Raw genomic sequence first — 17,310 nt, forward strand, 5'->3', positions numbered from 1 at the left:
AAATAAGCTGTGCGGGGGTGACAGATCACTTAGAGAGTGCAGCAGCCAAACCAAACCAAACCCTGATGTTATCTTTTCATTACTCGTGTTATTATCATGAATACCATCTGAACACACGGCTAAACAGACGATTGAAGTCTGGGACAATGAACTATCTACATTCAACTTATCAAGATAGAATACCTATGGTGGTCAACAGTTCTAGAACATCATGGTGGTTAATAGTTCTAGAACATCTATAGTGGTTGACAGTTCTAGTATAGAACACCTATGGTGGTCAACAGTTCTAGAACATCTATGAATAGAGCATCTGTGAATCAGTGGAGGCTGGTGGAGGTAGGAATTGGGAGGACAGGGTCATTGTAATGCATGGAATGAAATGAGGAATGGTATCAAACACGCGCCTCATTCCATGCATTGCAAAGAGCCCGTCCTCCGATAATAAACCAGTGGTCCATCTCATCTCAATAGTCCAAAGTTGCTTCCTCTCCTCATCTCCTTTCCTTCATCAATACCGATCTGACGGAACTGGGTGGATGAGAACCAATTCCAAGAGAGGCTCACCTGCCGTGTCTAATCAGAGCAGTACAGGTGAAAGAGAGGAGACAAGGAAGGAAGGAAGGAAGGAAGGAAGGAAGGAAGGACAGAAGCCACTGTAGAGAATTGAGACGCAGCCATGCTGTGATACTTACTACAAACCTACTGTTGACCTTCTCCAGGATCTGTTTCTCGTTCAGAGCCATGGACTCTCCTTTCCTCTTCTTAATCCTCTTCTTCTCGAGCTTCTTACACGCGTACATCTTCCCCGTGGCACGCACCTGGCACGCACACACCTAGGGGGAGACAGAGGTCATTAGTGCACGGGGAGCTTTGGAAAGAACAATAAACACAGAGAAAAGGCCGGGTCACAATGCACAATCGTTTTTTTGTTTTCCTAAAATTGGTTATCTATTTTCTACGATATTAATAAACATCACCGAGGCGGGGCGACCCCAGCTGGGGCCATCTGACATGAGAGGAATACAAGGGGGCCATCAGAGAACCGCAGTGGTTAACAAAGATACGATTGTTCGACCCATCATTTCACGGGGACATTTAATTCCAGTCCCAGTGATGTGGCTGGGGCTGATGAGAAGCCTTGTGCATCATGCCCTCCCAGGGCCTAACAGAGACCACACAGAGCTTCCACTTTGGCCCTCTTATCTACTGGGAAGATCTAAATGACTTGAACGTAGATCAGTGTGATCACCATATTTGCCCCGAGTCCTTATTTCACCGAAAGCCTCCATTCCATAATACTCCCTAACCTTCCCTAATACCTTGTACTAGAGTACAGAGTCCTAACCCTCCCTAATACATTGTACTAGAGTACAGAGCCCTAACCCTCCCTAATACCTGTACTAGAGTATAGAGCCCTAACCCTCCCTAATACCTGTATTAGTATAGAGCCCTTACCTCATCTAATACCTGTACTAGAGTATATACAGTAGAGCCTTAACACTCCCTAATACCTTGTACTAGAGTATATACGGTAGAGCTCTTACCTCACCTAATACCTTTACTAGAGTATATACGGTAGAGGTCTTACCTCACCTAATACCTGTACTAGAGTATATACGGTAGAGCCCTAACCCTCCCTAATACCTGTACTAGAGTATATACGGTAGAGCCCTAACCCTCCCTAATACCTGTACTAGAGTATATACGGTAGAGCCCTAACCCTCCCTAATACCTGTACTAGAGTATATACGGTAGAGCCCCATCCCTCCCTAATACCTGTACTAGAGTATATACGGTAGAGCCCTAACCCTCCCTAATACCTGTACTAGAGTATATACGGTAGAGCTCTTACCTCACCAAAGCCTCCCTTCCCTAATACCCTGTATTGGCGGAATGTGTTCTTGGTGATTGGCTGCCTGTGAGGGACGGAGAGAAGGGAAGACGGTTATTAGTAACATCAGTATCACATTCATCAATGACACTTTATTTTTATTTTTTATTTATTTATAGGTCATAAAAAGTGGTGTAATTTCTGAATGGTGAAACCAACATGTATACAAATACCCTCAAATAAAAAGTTCAGAATCTCTACTTTAACCCCAGTAATTGTTTGATTTCAAATCCAAAACATCTGGAGCACAGAGCCAAAACAAGAAAGAAAATGATTCACTGTCCCGCTGCTTACGCAGGGCACTGCATCTGACTGAGGAAACTTGGCAAGTTAAACTTGAAGCTATTATGTCTGTACAAAGTGTTAGCTTTAAACAAACATAACTCTGTTTGACAAATGAAAACCCGAGCAAATAAAACACTGGTGTCTCAGTCATATGTAAGGCAGAGAGACCTGTGCTTGGCCCCACACCAGAGACGAGACAACATGCCCTTTATCACACAGTCTAACTCTAATGTGGGCCAGAGTTATGGAACTGTGGTGTGTCTTATCTCTTTACTTAGATCCACATTTGTTTATTCCCTTATCTATGGCTTTATTTCACATGGTACTTTGCCTGAGAACAAATTCTCAACTGCACAACTCTAAACAGAACTACATGGGAATACATGAATAAATATGCTTCCCGAAAGGCCCGTGTTCTGTATCATAGGTCCGGTGGGGATTGTGCGAGGAAATGGCCCGTATCGAACAACTGTAAAATACCCGCATGAAGGACAGGCTATAAAACAAAAACATAAATAGGACAACGACAGAACAATAAACCACACAACTATAACAGTGTGAGTTAGGCCTCGGGTGCAGTAGTCTGGCGTAACCGTTGGTTACAGATTGAGCCAATGGGAGATCTCCACGGGAGTCGTCCGCTGGCGGACAAAGGAGGAGACGAGAAACTGCATGTGTCCATTTGACGGTTCGGCGGAGTTGAGCTTTTGAAAGTCCGTTCGTCCGTTTAGCAAATTAGAGGCTGGTGGAGGTAGAAATCGGAGGACGGGCTCATTATAATACATGGAATTAATGAGGAATGGTAGGCTCATTGTAATGCATGGAATTTAATGAGGATTGGTATCAAACACACGTTTGATACCATTCCTCGTTCAATTCCATGCATTACAATGAGCCTACCCTCTAATGTCTGCCTCCACCAGCCTGTGGGATGTACTGTAGCCTGACACGGTGTCTATCCCCATCATGAACATAAACACCAGTACATGAACACATTAACAGGAACGTGATCAGCAGAGCGAGGTGAATCATGAGGTAGAAACCCTCCCATAACAGTGTGTTCTGAAGTAAAGGTGTGGAAATGATGATGGGTTGGGAGAGGAATGAAATCATCACGACATGTAATCACTCGTGTTGTGGCAGTGTGTTCCCAGGCTCTGATCTGTGGATAAGGGTATGTGTGTATGTGTGTGTGTGTGTGTGTGTGTGTGTGTGTGTGTGTATGTATGTATGTATGTATGTATGTATGTATGTAGGTTCATGTGTCTGTGGGTGTGTATTTATGTGTTCATAAGTGCATGTAAGAGACAGGAAGAGAGAGTGTGTGTGTGTGTGTGTGTGTGTGTGTGTGTGTGTGTGTGTGTGTGTGTGTGTGTGTGTGTACCTCTCCAGGTACTTCCACTGCAGGAACCTGTTGTAGAACATGCTGTCTAGGTAGTCTGCGAACGGAGCCACGCTCAGGTAGTCGTGAATCAGTCTGCAACGAGAGGACAGGGTCACCACACATCATCAGGGCCCAGAGGATTCCCAAAACACGTGGCCAGCTATAGAGCCTAGACTTCTTCCTGGTTGAGTAACAAACATGTTTCGACCAAACTGTCTATCGGAGAATATTCCAAACTGAGGTAATCCTTGGAGCAATGACTAACCATCAGCACAGACTTATCCTTATTGTGGCATTGACACACACACACACACACACACACACACACACACACACACACACACACACACACCCCATTCAACAAGTGAGAACAACTACCAGCACGGATGTTGTGCAATGTGGGTGAACACTCTATGGCTAAACTCTGAAAGCTGAAATACTTGAAATACTGTTGCTTGGGTAAGTCATCTTTCCTAGGAATTACTCTTGGCTCTCAACTGACCTCCCTGGTTTAAAGAGACGGTTGCAGAATGGTGCAGTTGCAGAACATTGTGGTTCCTGAACACACCCTGTATTCTGAGAGTCTAGCCCAGTGTATTCTCTCTGAGGGAATCTTAGCTGGATCCCAAATCGACCTCTAACCCCTCCCTAGCTTCACCTTACACACTCTCATCTCATAGGTCTCAGAGAATAAGATAGCTGCAAGCAATACGATAACACTGTACCTTCATTTAACCCTGTTCGGCTGGGTGGAAATGTCCCAGGAGAGGCTGGTGGAGGTAGAAATCAGAGAAATCGGGCTCATTGAAATGCACGGGACGGAATGAGGAATGGTATCAAACACACGTCCTTCCGATTTCTACCTCCACCAGCCTCCCCTGAAACATACGATATCCCGATATAACTTCCATCTTCCAGCACTGCTTGCCAGGGTTCAGGAAGCTCAAATCAACATGAGAGTACTGCTGCATCTGGCAGTAGGAGACGACCTCCTCCACATCTAACCCTCTCAGATGGACAGACTGGAGATTGGTGTATTCTAGATGTGTATAGGGGCTAGGCGTTGGTTTGGAACTCAGCCCTGGTGTTTAAGACAGACTCACTTGGTGCACTCAATGAAGAGCTCTTTACATGGTTCCTGCTCCAGCCTCTCCTCACACTGTTTCACCATCTCCTCCACCAACTCTGGGACATGGTCCTCCGACTGAGGGGGGGGGGGGGGGACACACACGCACGCACGCACGCACACACACAAACAATTTGTTAGAACCAACGGTAAAATGCAGAGCAGCAAGCCAATCACACATGGGAATTGAGAGGTCCTTCTGGCCGAGGGTCCTGGGTGACTTTACCGTTGCTTTGAAGTACTTGTCCAGGAGCTCCTGACCACATTCCTTCCTCTTCTCATCCGGGGTCACCTCATACTCGGCCTGGCAGGACAGGACACAGACTACGGTATAATACAATGGAATAGAATACAATAGAATACAATAGAATTGAATGCAACAGAATACTTTATAATCGGATAGGTAAAGCAAAACCCCAAAGAGAGAACTCAAGCACAACTGAAATACTACAGTAGAGTGTATCTCTCTGATCTGGGCTGGGCTGGGCTGGGCTGGGCTGAGCTGGGCTGGGCTGGGCTAGGCTGTGTGTCTGTGTGTGTGTGTGTGTGTGTGTGTGTGTGTGTCCTGATCCCCGCCCAGGCCAGTCCAGCAGCATCCATCAGGTCTTGTTCCGTCCAGCCATCCGTTTGCAGGAGGAACGGGGAGCTGAGCTCCGCTCTTAAGTGCTTCCGCTGCTCCCTCAGCTGAACTGCTCTGTAATGGCCAGTGACAGTTGAGACGGTTCAAATCTCATTTGCTCTGTCTTCATGTTACACTGGGCTCTCAGAGAGAGAGACAGGAAGGACTGATCAGGAGAATAACATCATCGCTACTTAGGAAGTCCTACAGATCTGGCTGCAGGGAGCTGCAGGGAGCTGTGTCTCACAGCTGTATGTCTGTCTGTCTGTCTGTCTAGACAGGGATGGGCTGTCTGTCTGTCTGTCTGTCTGTCTGTCTGTCTGGGCTGTCTTCCTGTCTGTCTGTCTGTGCTGGACCGGTCTGTCTGTCTGTCTGTCTGGTCTGTCTGGTCTTTCTGGTCTGTCTGGGCTGGACTCTGTCTGTCTGTCTGTCTGTCTGTCTGTCTGCCTGCCTGCCTGCCTACCTGCCTCCCTGCCTGCCTGCCTGTCTGTCTGCCTGTCTGTCTGCCTGTCTGCCTCCCTGCCTCCCTGCTTGCCTGCCTCCCTGCCTGCCTGTCTGTCTGTCTGCCTGCCTGCCTGCCTACCTGCCTCCCTGCCTCCCTGCCTGCCAGGCTGGTGTAATGTATCTCTGAGAGGCATTGAGAAAAGCCATAAAGCCGTTCATCACTGTACTGTCAATGACCATTGCTGCCTCACTGAAGCCTTTTCTGCACTGCAGGACTTCAGCATTCATTAATGAATCTGAGCTCTGCCTGCCTGTCTGTCTGCCAGCCTGCCTGCCTGCCTGTCTGCCTGTCTGTCTGTCTGTCTGTCCTTTTCTCCACAGCAGCACTTCAGCATTCATTAATGAATCTGAGCTCTGTCTGGCTGGGCTGGGCTGGGCTGGTCTGGCCTGCCTGTCTGTCTGTCTGTCTGTCTGTCTGTCTGTCTGTCTGTCTGTCTGTCTGTCTGTCTGTCTGTCTGTCTGCCTGCCTGCCTGCCTGCCTGTCCTTTTCTCCACAGCAGCACTTCAGCATTCATTAATGAATCTGAGCTCAGTAACAGTGGTTCTTTAGACCACCACGCACTCAGTGAGAGCAGGGTTTGTGTTGGAGGTGGTCTTGCTGGCTGGTTTGATGTGTGTGTGCAACAGTAGACTAGGACCAGGTAGATAGCATAGGCTACTGTTGATGCTACTGTTGATGCTTAAGGCTGGTTTATACTCCATAGACCTTTAGTGGTAGTGTTACTGGCTGATTGTGTGCTACAGTCAAGGCCATGCCCGTGGATGCCCAACAATGGCACAGGGGTCAACCAGGGGTCAACCAGGGGTCAACCAGGTGTCAACCAAGGGGTCAGCCAGGGTGGGGTGAGGAAGTCCAGGTTTATCATGACGTCATCAGGACAGGAGGACTCAGAATAACACACGAGTAGGGTAGAAGAGTAGGCAACCCCCCCCCCACACACACACACAGAGAGGGCAGGAGGGAGAGGGGAAGAGGAGGGAGGTGGATTGGGGGGGGGGGGGGGGGGTACATTGACGCAGTTTGCAACCCCTTTTGCTCCCACAAGTCAGAGTTCCTGTATTTCATTAGCTACCAGCCTCCCCCCCACTCCTCCCTACCCTCCTCCCTCCTCCTCCTCCCTCCTCCTCCTCCCCACTCAAAGACCCTGAACTTGGGGATCCCATTCAGCCTGGCTCTTTCAGGGCCTTCTCAAGGATGTGCATCTAGAGCGAATCCAAACACCGTCTCTAATCCCTTGTGTCTTACCACAGCGTCCAGGAATTTGACACAGCGCCTCAGCTCCACCCGGGTCTCACAGAACTGCCGAAAGAGCATGCGTCCGATTGGCTGTCGTTCACAAAGGCTGTTGTAGTCCTTCTCTGTGGAACAAATGACAAGACAAGACAGAGGGAGGGAGGGAGGGAGTGAGTGAGTGAGGGCTTTTCTGAGCCTAGAGTGAGCTCCAGCAAAACAACACATCTGTACACAACAACAACAACAACAAGGCAATCATATACTGCACATGTACCGTACACATGTGTACACCCACTCAAACACACAGGTGTGCACTTATACACGCATGCATGCAAGCACACACACACACGTGCACACACACACACATACAATTATTCGCAAAAACCTCAGGCTAACCCACATCTGAAGATGTAAACATGTTTATGAAGGAGTATATACATATATATATATATATATATATATATATATAAATAATATATACACACACACATTATCTCTCTCTCTCTCTCTATATATATATATATATATATATATATATATATATATATACACACGACAACCAGCAACAACAAAAACAGAACATAGTTTTTAATCATCCAAGGCGTGCATCATATGTTAATAATGACAATGACACATTTTCTTTATGCGTTACCGCAACTATCTAGAACCCAAAGAGCACGTTCATCAGTGGCCCTGGCCCCTGTCGTGCTCTCCAGCCTGCCAGGGTGGGGAACAACAACATGGCCCTGGCCCCTGTCGTGCTCTCCAGCCTGCCAGGGTGGGGAACAACAACATGCAGCGTGAGGGGACCAGCTGATTTCCATGTGTGGCTGGGGCTCAGGTAGATGCAAAGCAGGGGAGGCCGGCGGAGGTAGAAATCGGAGGACGGGGACTCAATGTAACGCGTGGAACGGAACGAGGAACGCTACCGAACCACGCACACATGTCCTCGTTCCGTTCCATGCGTTCACGCTGAGCCCCCGTCCTCCGATTTCTACCTCCCCCCACCAGCCTCCTCCCCCTTGATGCAAAGACCCGGGAGCACAAACCAAACAAATGTGATGTGATGTGTGTGTGTGTGTGTGTGTGTGGGATGGAGATGGAGCCAGGCAGGGGAGGATGTGTGTAGGAGGAGGCTGGTGTAGTGATAATGACAGTCTGTGAGTACTGTAAATACATTAAAAACCAGCCAGCTCATCCTGGTCCCCACAGAGCAGCCAGCTCATCCCTAACCCTAACCCACAGAGCAGCCAGCTCATCCTGGTCCCCACAGAGCAGCCAGCTCATCCTGGTCCCCACAGAGCAGCCAGCTCATCCTGGTCCCCACAGAACAGCCAGCTCATCCCTAACCCTAACCCACAGAGCAGCCAGCTCATCCTGGTCCCCACAGAGCAGCCAGCTCATCCCTAACCCTAACCCACAGAGCAGCCAGCTCATCCCTAACCCTAACCCACAGAGCAGCCAGCTCATCCTGGTCCCCACAGAGCAGCCGCGCTGTACACACACAAACCGCTGTAGCATAGAGATCACGTAGATCAGAGATCACGTAGATTGGAGACCCATCTCTCCAGGCTATATCTTAACGGTCCCTCCTAAAGACCTCTTCACCCCCACTACCCCCCCTGTACTAACCCTAACCCCAACCCTAGAGACCTCTTTACCCCCACTACCCCCCCTATACTAACCCTAACCCCAACCCTAGAGACCTCTTTACCCCCACTACCCCCCCTATACTAACCCTAACCCCAACCCTAGAGACCTCTTTACCCCCACTACCCCCCCTATACTAACCCTAACCCTAGAGACCTCTTTACCCCCACTACCCCCCCTGTACTAACCCTAACCCCAACCCTAGAGACCTCTTTACCCCCACTACCCCCCCTATACTAACCCTAACCCTAGAGACCTCTTTACCCCCACTACCCCCCCTGTACTAACCCTAACCCCAACCCTAGAGACCTCTTTACCCCCACTACCCCCCCTATACTAACCCTAACCCCAACCCTAGAGACCTCTTCACCCCCACTACCCCCCCGTACAAGTTTCTCTCCTGTTAATAAAAATCCTTCTTCTGGCATTACGACTGCCAATGGCCCCTGGTCTGAGCATTGATTACTTTGTCTTATGATGACTGATGGATAGATGATTCACTTACTTAGATAAACGTATTTGTTGTAAGTCGCTTTGGATAAAGGCGTCTGCTAAATGCCAAAAATGTAAAATGTACATGTAAACAGAGATAACAGAACCCTCCAAGTAAACAAATCATCAAAAACAAATAAAAGGTTCAGACTCAGGTTCAGATGTTACAAGTTTCCTTAAATGCTCTCTACTCTAATAAACAAATAAAAAAAAAGGTCTATTTTGGAATTCATTAAATTCAATTAATTCATTTGTTTATTTATCATCTGGATGCATGTCATTGGACGATAACAATGTGATGTAATAACGCGGTCTCGATGTCCAACGGTGTCCTTCGAGGTGAAGTCGCTCTGTTGGCAAGGCTGCAGCCCACAGTCGGAGCTGAGGTAAAAATGCTCTCGGGTCAGATCTGTCTCGAAAATAAATGACGTGACCTTTTTTCCCACATTATGACCGAAAACATTTTAATTCCAACAGCATACCTATTCCTGTCCAAACTGTTAAACTGAACCATCGGTCCAGACCTCTCTCCAAAAAACATATGATTATCTCAATTAAACTAACTGGGTTACGTGAATGTGAATCAAATTGTGATTTTGGATATGCTAAACCAAATCGTGTGACTTGGGCTGCTGGTTCTTGTGTGGAGCCGTAGGCTCCTCTCTGCCTTCAGCCCCGCAGCCGGTGCTCTCTGATTGGTGTGTACCAATGAAACGATGGGGATGAACGAGATTGACTTCCCTAATGGTGGTTTTAAAGAGGTAATCTCGTTAGCTACAATGCAATTTCATTGAGCCGCTGACAGAAGCCCTGTTGAGAGGAAGCTGGTCGGAGGAGGGGAGAGGAGAGGAGAGGAGAGGAGAGGAGAGGAGAGGAGAGGACGAGGACGAGGGTGGGTTCTCTCTCACATGTAGCCTATTGTATTGGCTAGTCTCCACGAAACCACTTCTGGCTCTGGTCCAAGACCACCTGACCTGACTGAAAATGAGAGTCAGAAGATGAGAGGCCAATGAAGTCAGAGGAAATAAACTAAACATCCCTGCATTTGAGGACGGCCTAATTCAATCAAATCAAGGACCTGAATTTAATTTCACGCTTTCAGATGTTTTTCACATCAAACAAACAAAAAGAGATTTGTGTGGTGTGGTTCCAATTCCGCAGTTCCTCAATTCATCCCCATAAGATCAGAGAACTGAAAGCCAAAGAAAAACAAACCCACACAGAGGCTCTTGATTATACTGGCGCTTAAGACTGGGCTGCAAACGTCCGTCTCCTGCTTATCACAGACAGCAATTCACTGATAACACAGTCAAATGTATAGAGAGGAGGGGAGGGGAGGGGAGGGGAGGGGAGAGGAGAGGAGAGGAGAGGAGAGGAGACCACTGTTCGGGCGGGTGGCTGTGTTGTAAAACTGAGGCCAGCACTCATTAACAAACAGAGAGAGAGAGAGAGGGAGCAAGCACAAAGCTTTATTGACTGTCGGGCACTCAGGCCTTTGCATGGAGACCAGGCCTCTCATTAGGGCTAGGCTAAGGCCTCGCCAGGAGATGGGCAGAGGGAGAGAGAGAGAGAGGGAGAGAGAGAGAGAGAGGGAGAGAGAGAGAGAGGAAGGGAGAGAGGGAGCGGAGAGTGGCGTGGGCCTTTCTAAATGACAAAGTCATTTTGGAGATAACAAACGGCCTCAGTCATGCGTCCCTCAGCCCAGCTGGGTGGCACACAGCACAGGCACATGCTAGCTCGCTCACTGGGAGAGTGGAGGGAGGGAGAGGAGAGGAGAGGAGTGTGTGTGTGTGTGTGTGTGTGTGTGTGTGTGTGTGTGTGTGTCTCTTCTCCACTGCAGCTTCTTTTGCTCTCTCGTTCAGCCTGACTGGCTGGTAAACACGGAAGTTGAGGGTTTCCTGTGCCACATGTCCGTCTGTCTGTCTCTGTCACTCTCACTCTCAAGACTGCTCTGCCTGCCTACTGTACCTGCCTGCCTACTTAATTGCCTGCCTGTTTATGGTGCTCCATCAGAGGTTGTATCTCTGTCTGTCTGTCTGTCTGTCTGTCTGTCTGTCTGTCTGTCTGTCTGTCTGTCTGCCTGCCTGCCTGCCTGCCTGCCTCTCTCTCAGTATGAGGCAGCATCTGTTGAGAGTAAACAGACCTGAACCATGATAGAGAGAGAGAGACAGACAGATCCAAATGTCACCCATGTCAGACAGGTGTTGATAGGGTTAATGCTGAGAGTCAGCGGATGTCCTCAGTGGATGTCCTCATGACAACAGCCTCTCTGTGTGTCCTCTGTGTCTATCCTACAACTTCAACAGTATGGCAGCAAATATAAATATGACCTGAACCACCAGCACCATAAACAATATCAACCTTTGTACCACTCCATGTTTGTAGCCTCCAGGAAACACACACACATCTCAAAAATGGTAAAAGCCGTGATATCACGCTGCAGAACATGGTCGAAGACATTAATCCCCCCTAGACAGTAAAGGAACATTACTGACCTCGAGGAGTTGACTATCAATTTACGAGAGCATCGTCTCTGGACCTAGAAACCATCGTCTCTGGACCTAGAAACCATCGTCTCTGGACCTAGAAACCATCGTCTCTGGACCTAGAAACCATCATCTCTGGACCTAGAAACCATCGTCTCTGGACCTAGAAACCATCATCTCTGGACCTAGAAACCATCATCTCTGGACCTAGAAACCAATCGTCTCTGGACCTAGAAACCATCATCTCTGGACCTAGAAGCAGGATTGGGGGTCACTGGTTCACACAGCCATGATAAGGAAAAACCCTATCGAACAGAATCGAGGAAAGAAATAGAAAGAGATGTAGCCTTTGGATCAGCATCCTGTAACATCCAAACAACGGTTACATTGTTAGGCCCTTGACCCGCATTCAACTGTATTAGCTTCATAAGAGCCATTGATGGGATGTGTGAGAACAGCTGCTATGTTGCACAAAAAAAACAGGTTTTCCCCTACCATTCAATAGGCAGGCCCACCTGACGCCATTTTATCGGAAATTATGCTTATAGCTGCCGTGTGTGTGTGTGTGTGGGGGGGGGGGGGGTGATTTAGGGGCCCCTGTACCTCGTCAAAAGAACAGATCTGGGGGAGACACCAATGTGAAGAGCAGAGGTGGAGACCACATTGAGCCGTGAGGTTGCCGCGGTCCATTCCAAAATCACTGGAAGGTGAGGTATGACATGACCACATGTCCGGTTCCACAACCACATGTTTGTTATTGGGGGTTTTTCATGACAGGTGTGTCACGTCTCCCCTCTCGAAGCCAGGACAGGACCCGTCTGATCTACACTACACTGCCAACTAGAGCTGTTTAGAGTCAGAGCTGTTTGAGTCAGAGCTGTTTGAGTCAGAGCTGTTTGAGTCCGGCTGTTTCCTTTCAAATGCACGTTCAGCAGGCACTACTTGCGTGAAGTGTTGGGTTCTTTCACTTCCTGATTACCCGGAGTTGAGGCTCAGTTGAAGTGGAGCACACTGTCCTGAGAGGCTGAGGGCTGATGTAACTATGCAGTAGGGTGGGTTGGAGGCTGCTGGAGGTAGAAATCCATTTCATGCATTACAAAGAGCCTGTCCTCTGATTTCTACCTCTACCAGCCTCAACTGCAGCAGGGCTAGAGGCTGAGGGGAGAGGTAACTATGGAGATTAGAGGCTGAGGGGAGAGGTAACTATGGAGATTAGCGGCTGAGGGGAGAGGTAACTATGGAGATTAGAGGCTGAGGGGAGAGGTAACTATGGAGATTAGAGGCTGAGGGGAGAGGTAACTATGCAGATTAGAGGCTGAGGGGAGAGGTAACTATGGAGATTAGAGGCTGAGGGGAGAGGTAACTATGGAGATTAGAGGCTGAGGGGAGAGGTAACTATGGAGATTAGCGGCTGAGGGAAGCATCCAGCAGGGTTGGGCTCAATTCCTTTTAAATTCTATCAATTCAGGAAGTGATTTCAAAATCAAATTCCAATTCCAAAGCGTTTTATTGTCAGTTTACAGAAGACGTAGAACGTAGGTATTGAATGCTGCTAACCGGTATACCCAGACACTCCGACTTGTCAATGTATTGAAAAAAATAATTGAAAATGAATGGCCCTTTTCTAAATGATCTATAATCAGAATTCAATTGACTTCCTGAATTGACAGAATTGCGGAATTGACCCCGCAACAGTTGCTATGAGCAACAGTTCCCAACACTGCACCGCCACTACAAAACTCAACACGACTCCAACTGCATTTCTCACAGCGAGTGGCGTTCTCTATCACCACGGACAGTGACGAGGTATCTCCTTTAATCTTGGGCCTGGGAGAGAGAGAGGGAGAGACGACAGGAGACAAAATGTAGCCTCAAGAGGACAAATAAACGTATCATAATGAAAGTGTTTATGTGGGAAGAGTCAATGTGTCCTTTGTGTGTGTGTGTGCAGTCAGGCCAGGCCAGGGCAGCGGTGACAGCCATAACTCAGCCTCCTTGCCCAGAGGGGGGAGGGAAGAGCCATGATATGCATCTCAACATCATCTCCTCTATTAAGGTAATAAATACCCACGATGAGGAAATCATATGATTGCATTTGAAACGTTAATAGGGGCTTTTTTACCCACCACCAGCCAGCCGAACAACCAACAGTCCCACAGTTGGACCCTGGTAGTCACACACACACACACACACACACACACACACACACACACACACACACACACACACACACACACACACACACACACACACACACACACACACACACACACACACACACACACACACACACACACACACCGCATCATTATTTGAATTATCCAACTCCTTGGGGTCAGGAATGCTCCTTTAGATTTACTGCCATTTAATTATAGTGGGCAAAGTTTTCCCAGACAAGGCTCATATTCAAGTCATCAAACTCACTACTGTATCTTTATTATGCGATAAACACAATCCCCAAAAATTCCCATCATTGGCGACTGTGTTGATATCAAATATAGAGTTCGATCAACACGAAGTAGCCTGAGTGTTTGTGTTTGTAATATACGCCATTTAGCTGACGCTTTTATCCAAAGTGACTTACATTGCAGTGAGTGCATACATTTCAGTATATATGGTCCCAGCGGGAATCAAACCCACAACCTAAGCGTTGTTGGCGCCATGCTCTACCAACTGAGCCACAGAGGACCATTTGTTTGTGTTCCACATTGGTGACCTGGTGTTATTTCATGTATTTAGGAGTCAGGGCGTCAGGGCGTCAGGGCGTCAGGGCTGGGTGGATCTAATAATACTATGTATCTGTGTATAGTCCACCATTTCAAGGCGACACGTATTGTTTGACTGTTATACTGTGTATTTTGCGGTTATGACTCTGTTTTATTTGTTTCCTATCCTTGTGTTTCACTGCACCGTTGAGAGGTGGTTTGTAGTAAACACTCATTGTACCGTTTACAGCTGTGTCCTGTATATGTTAAATACACTTTGATTTGAGAGAGCCAAGTCACCCCCCCCCCACCCCCCCCCCACACACACACAGCCCCCATCCACACTTCTCTGATTACCCACAATGCAAATACATATCAACACAACAATCCCCCACTGTCTAAGAATCATAAGCCTACTTACACTCGAGCATAAAACCCAAATGGAGATTGAAATGACTGATTATTTTTCTAACCGATTCAACTTTTGTTCGCAGAGCCGTCAGGCATGTTGAGAGGCTACTACACATGTTGCCAAGTAAGGCTGTGCCTGGAAATGAGTCTCTTATTGTGGAAGACTGAAGGGGGAAAACAACCGGCACTGGCTCTCCCTCCTGAAGATGGAAGTAACGGCTAAACTTTGACTGGGTGTCCATTGGTCAGCACCCACAGCGCTAGCCAGCCAGATCGGAGGGGGAGGGAAGATGTGTGTGTGTGTGTGTGTGTGTGTGTGTGTGTACGTGTGTGTGTGTGTGTGTATGTGTACGTGTGTGTGTGTGTGTGTGTGTGTGTGTGTGTGTGTGATCAGCTCACCATACGCTGCCCACGCGGTTCTCTGTCACACAGAGAAGAAGGACACACGTGAGAGAGTAGTTTAAGTATGACCAGATTTATTCACATTTCCAAAACACTGTAGGTGATTGTCTGGTACCAGGTTGGGCCCTAGGAGGCTCAGTCCCCCCCCCCCCCCCCCCCCGCCTACAGTGTGTTATTTTAGGACTATTCCATTGATTCCATAGTATCAGGCCAACTAAATGTAGCACAACTCAAGTATTTGATATACTGTGTTTGACTCACGTCTGTAAGAAATAGATGAAAGATTTACATGTGTTTCCTCTCAGAGAGGAAGTGTGTGTGTGCGTGTGCGTGTGTGTGTGCGTGTACGTCTGAAGCCAAAATGCTACAGCTCATATTACTACATTATGAACTGTCTGTGTCTGTGTACCTCTTTCCTCCAGACGGCTACTCTAATCTACTGTCATCTTATCAGAACCTCAATCAGGGTTCGTGTTACTGAGTCTCACGGCAAAAGCTCTACTTTACTTGTTTTGTTAAACTAGTGACCTATAAAAACTTCTAGTCACCATTTTTGTAAGTGCAAGAGTCTTGCTCATGCAGCTGAACGAACGAGAGAGAGAGAGAGAGAGAGAGAGAGAGAGAGAGAGAGAGGGAGAGAGAAAGAGAGAGAGAGAGAGGCAGCTTCCTCTTTCTGCTCTCTGCCCAGGCCACAGTTTCCTCTGTGGTACAATTGAAGCGCAGCTACATTGTGTCTGGCTCACGGTTGGAAAACAGACGTGAAAAGTGCACTCTGCATCTCCCAACAGGATCCGAAACGCATAGCAAACACATCGGCAGGGAGGGACACACACACACACACACACACACACACACACACACACACACACACACACACACACACACACACACACACACACACACACACGCACACACACGCACACACACGCACACACACGCACACACACACACACACACACAGGAGCATTTATAAACCCTCCCTCTCTCTGTAGAAAAACGGTCAACGCCTCAAACTGTCTGAGGAGGTTTGAGAAAAACAGAAGTTGCCACAGCGACCTATCTTCATCACTCACGTGTTCAACAGGATGCTGATTACACCATGATTACACCACACCAGCACGGCTGCCTCTGACATTGCATACTTCCTCACTCTCTAGTGTGCACGGTGGCCATCTCGTATGGATGGAAAGATTATGATGTGATATTGCATCCATTGACAAATGAAGAGGGAGACAGGAAATGTATAAAGTACATAAATAAAGTACAAAGTTCATACTTTGGCGATTGTTAACGATGGCGCGGCCAAATCCTGGCATACACTGAGCCATCGCTGATCTGAGTGTGTGTGTGTGTGTGTGTGTGTGTGTGCGTGCGAGTGCGTGTGTGTGTGCGTGTGCGCGCGCACGCGTGTGTATGAGGTTGTATAATACACCTCCTGACCACATCAACAACGATAAGCGTCGTAAACAGAAGCATCGGTCCGCTCTGGGGTTTGAATACGTGCTAGTGCGCCACAGCGCTCCACAAAATGTCCAAATGTCCAAAACGTTGCTTTGTGTCTTTGATCGTGGGTAAAAATAGGAGATCGCTGATGCACTTCCTACTGTAAAGACAAGTAATGAGATGATTGAATAACGATTCTTCATGAGATAATAGGATAATGAGCGCTGGAGCATTCCATCCGACGATACCACGGACCACTGTCCTGTCCTGTCCTGAGGGGGTCTCCAGGGACTTTCCCCCTGACATGGCCAGCTGCCATCACTGAGCACAGGGTCATCTACCGACCACTCCACCTTTTCAGTTCTCCCAGCCAGCCCACAGTGAAGTGTTTTTGGAAAGGCCTTCAAGGATCAAGCATTTGGTTTGTGTTCATTGGAACCCCTGGACCTTGACAACAGGAAAGCATTGTGTGTGAGTTTTCTGTCGGTTTATACTTTCACTATGTTTCCCATGATACCTGCAACCCAAGCCAACGGGGCTAGCGAGCGGTCAGAGGTAGCCTACTCTGTGCGTGCGTGCGTGTGAGAGCGAGCCGTCAGAGGTAGCCTACCATGCGTGTGTGTGTGTGTGTGTGTGTGTGTGTGTGTGTGTGAGAGAGCGAGTGGTCAGAGGTAGCCT

General features: G+C 48.0%; 1 protein-coding gene across 1 annotated transcript in view; it reads right to left on the reverse strand.

The window, feature by feature from the left end:
• grk6 (G protein-coupled receptor kinase 6) overlaps positions 1-17,310 on the reverse strand; it is a 34,781-nt gene that overhangs the window by 11,970 nt on the left and 5,501 nt on the right. Inside the window, exons 3-8 of the mRNA XM_083697432.1 lie at positions 7,056-7,168; positions 4,913-4,990; positions 4,664-4,764; positions 3,561-3,653; positions 1,853-1,916; positions 693-833 (exon numbers count right to left, since the gene is read on the reverse strand). Of these exons, the coding sequence (XP_083553558.1) occupies positions 693-833; positions 1,853-1,916; positions 3,561-3,653; positions 4,664-4,764; positions 4,913-4,990; positions 7,056-7,168 (590 nt within the window). The remainder of the gene's footprint in view (positions 1-692; positions 834-1,852; positions 1,917-3,560; positions 3,654-4,663; positions 4,765-4,912; positions 4,991-7,055; positions 7,169-17,310) is intronic.

The sequence above is a fragment of the Argentina silus genome, assembly GCF_951799395.1.
Source record: "Argentina silus genome assembly, chromosome: 2".
NCBI classification, from domain to species: Eukaryota; Metazoa; Chordata; class Actinopteri; order Argentiniformes; family Argentinidae; genus Argentina; species Argentina silus.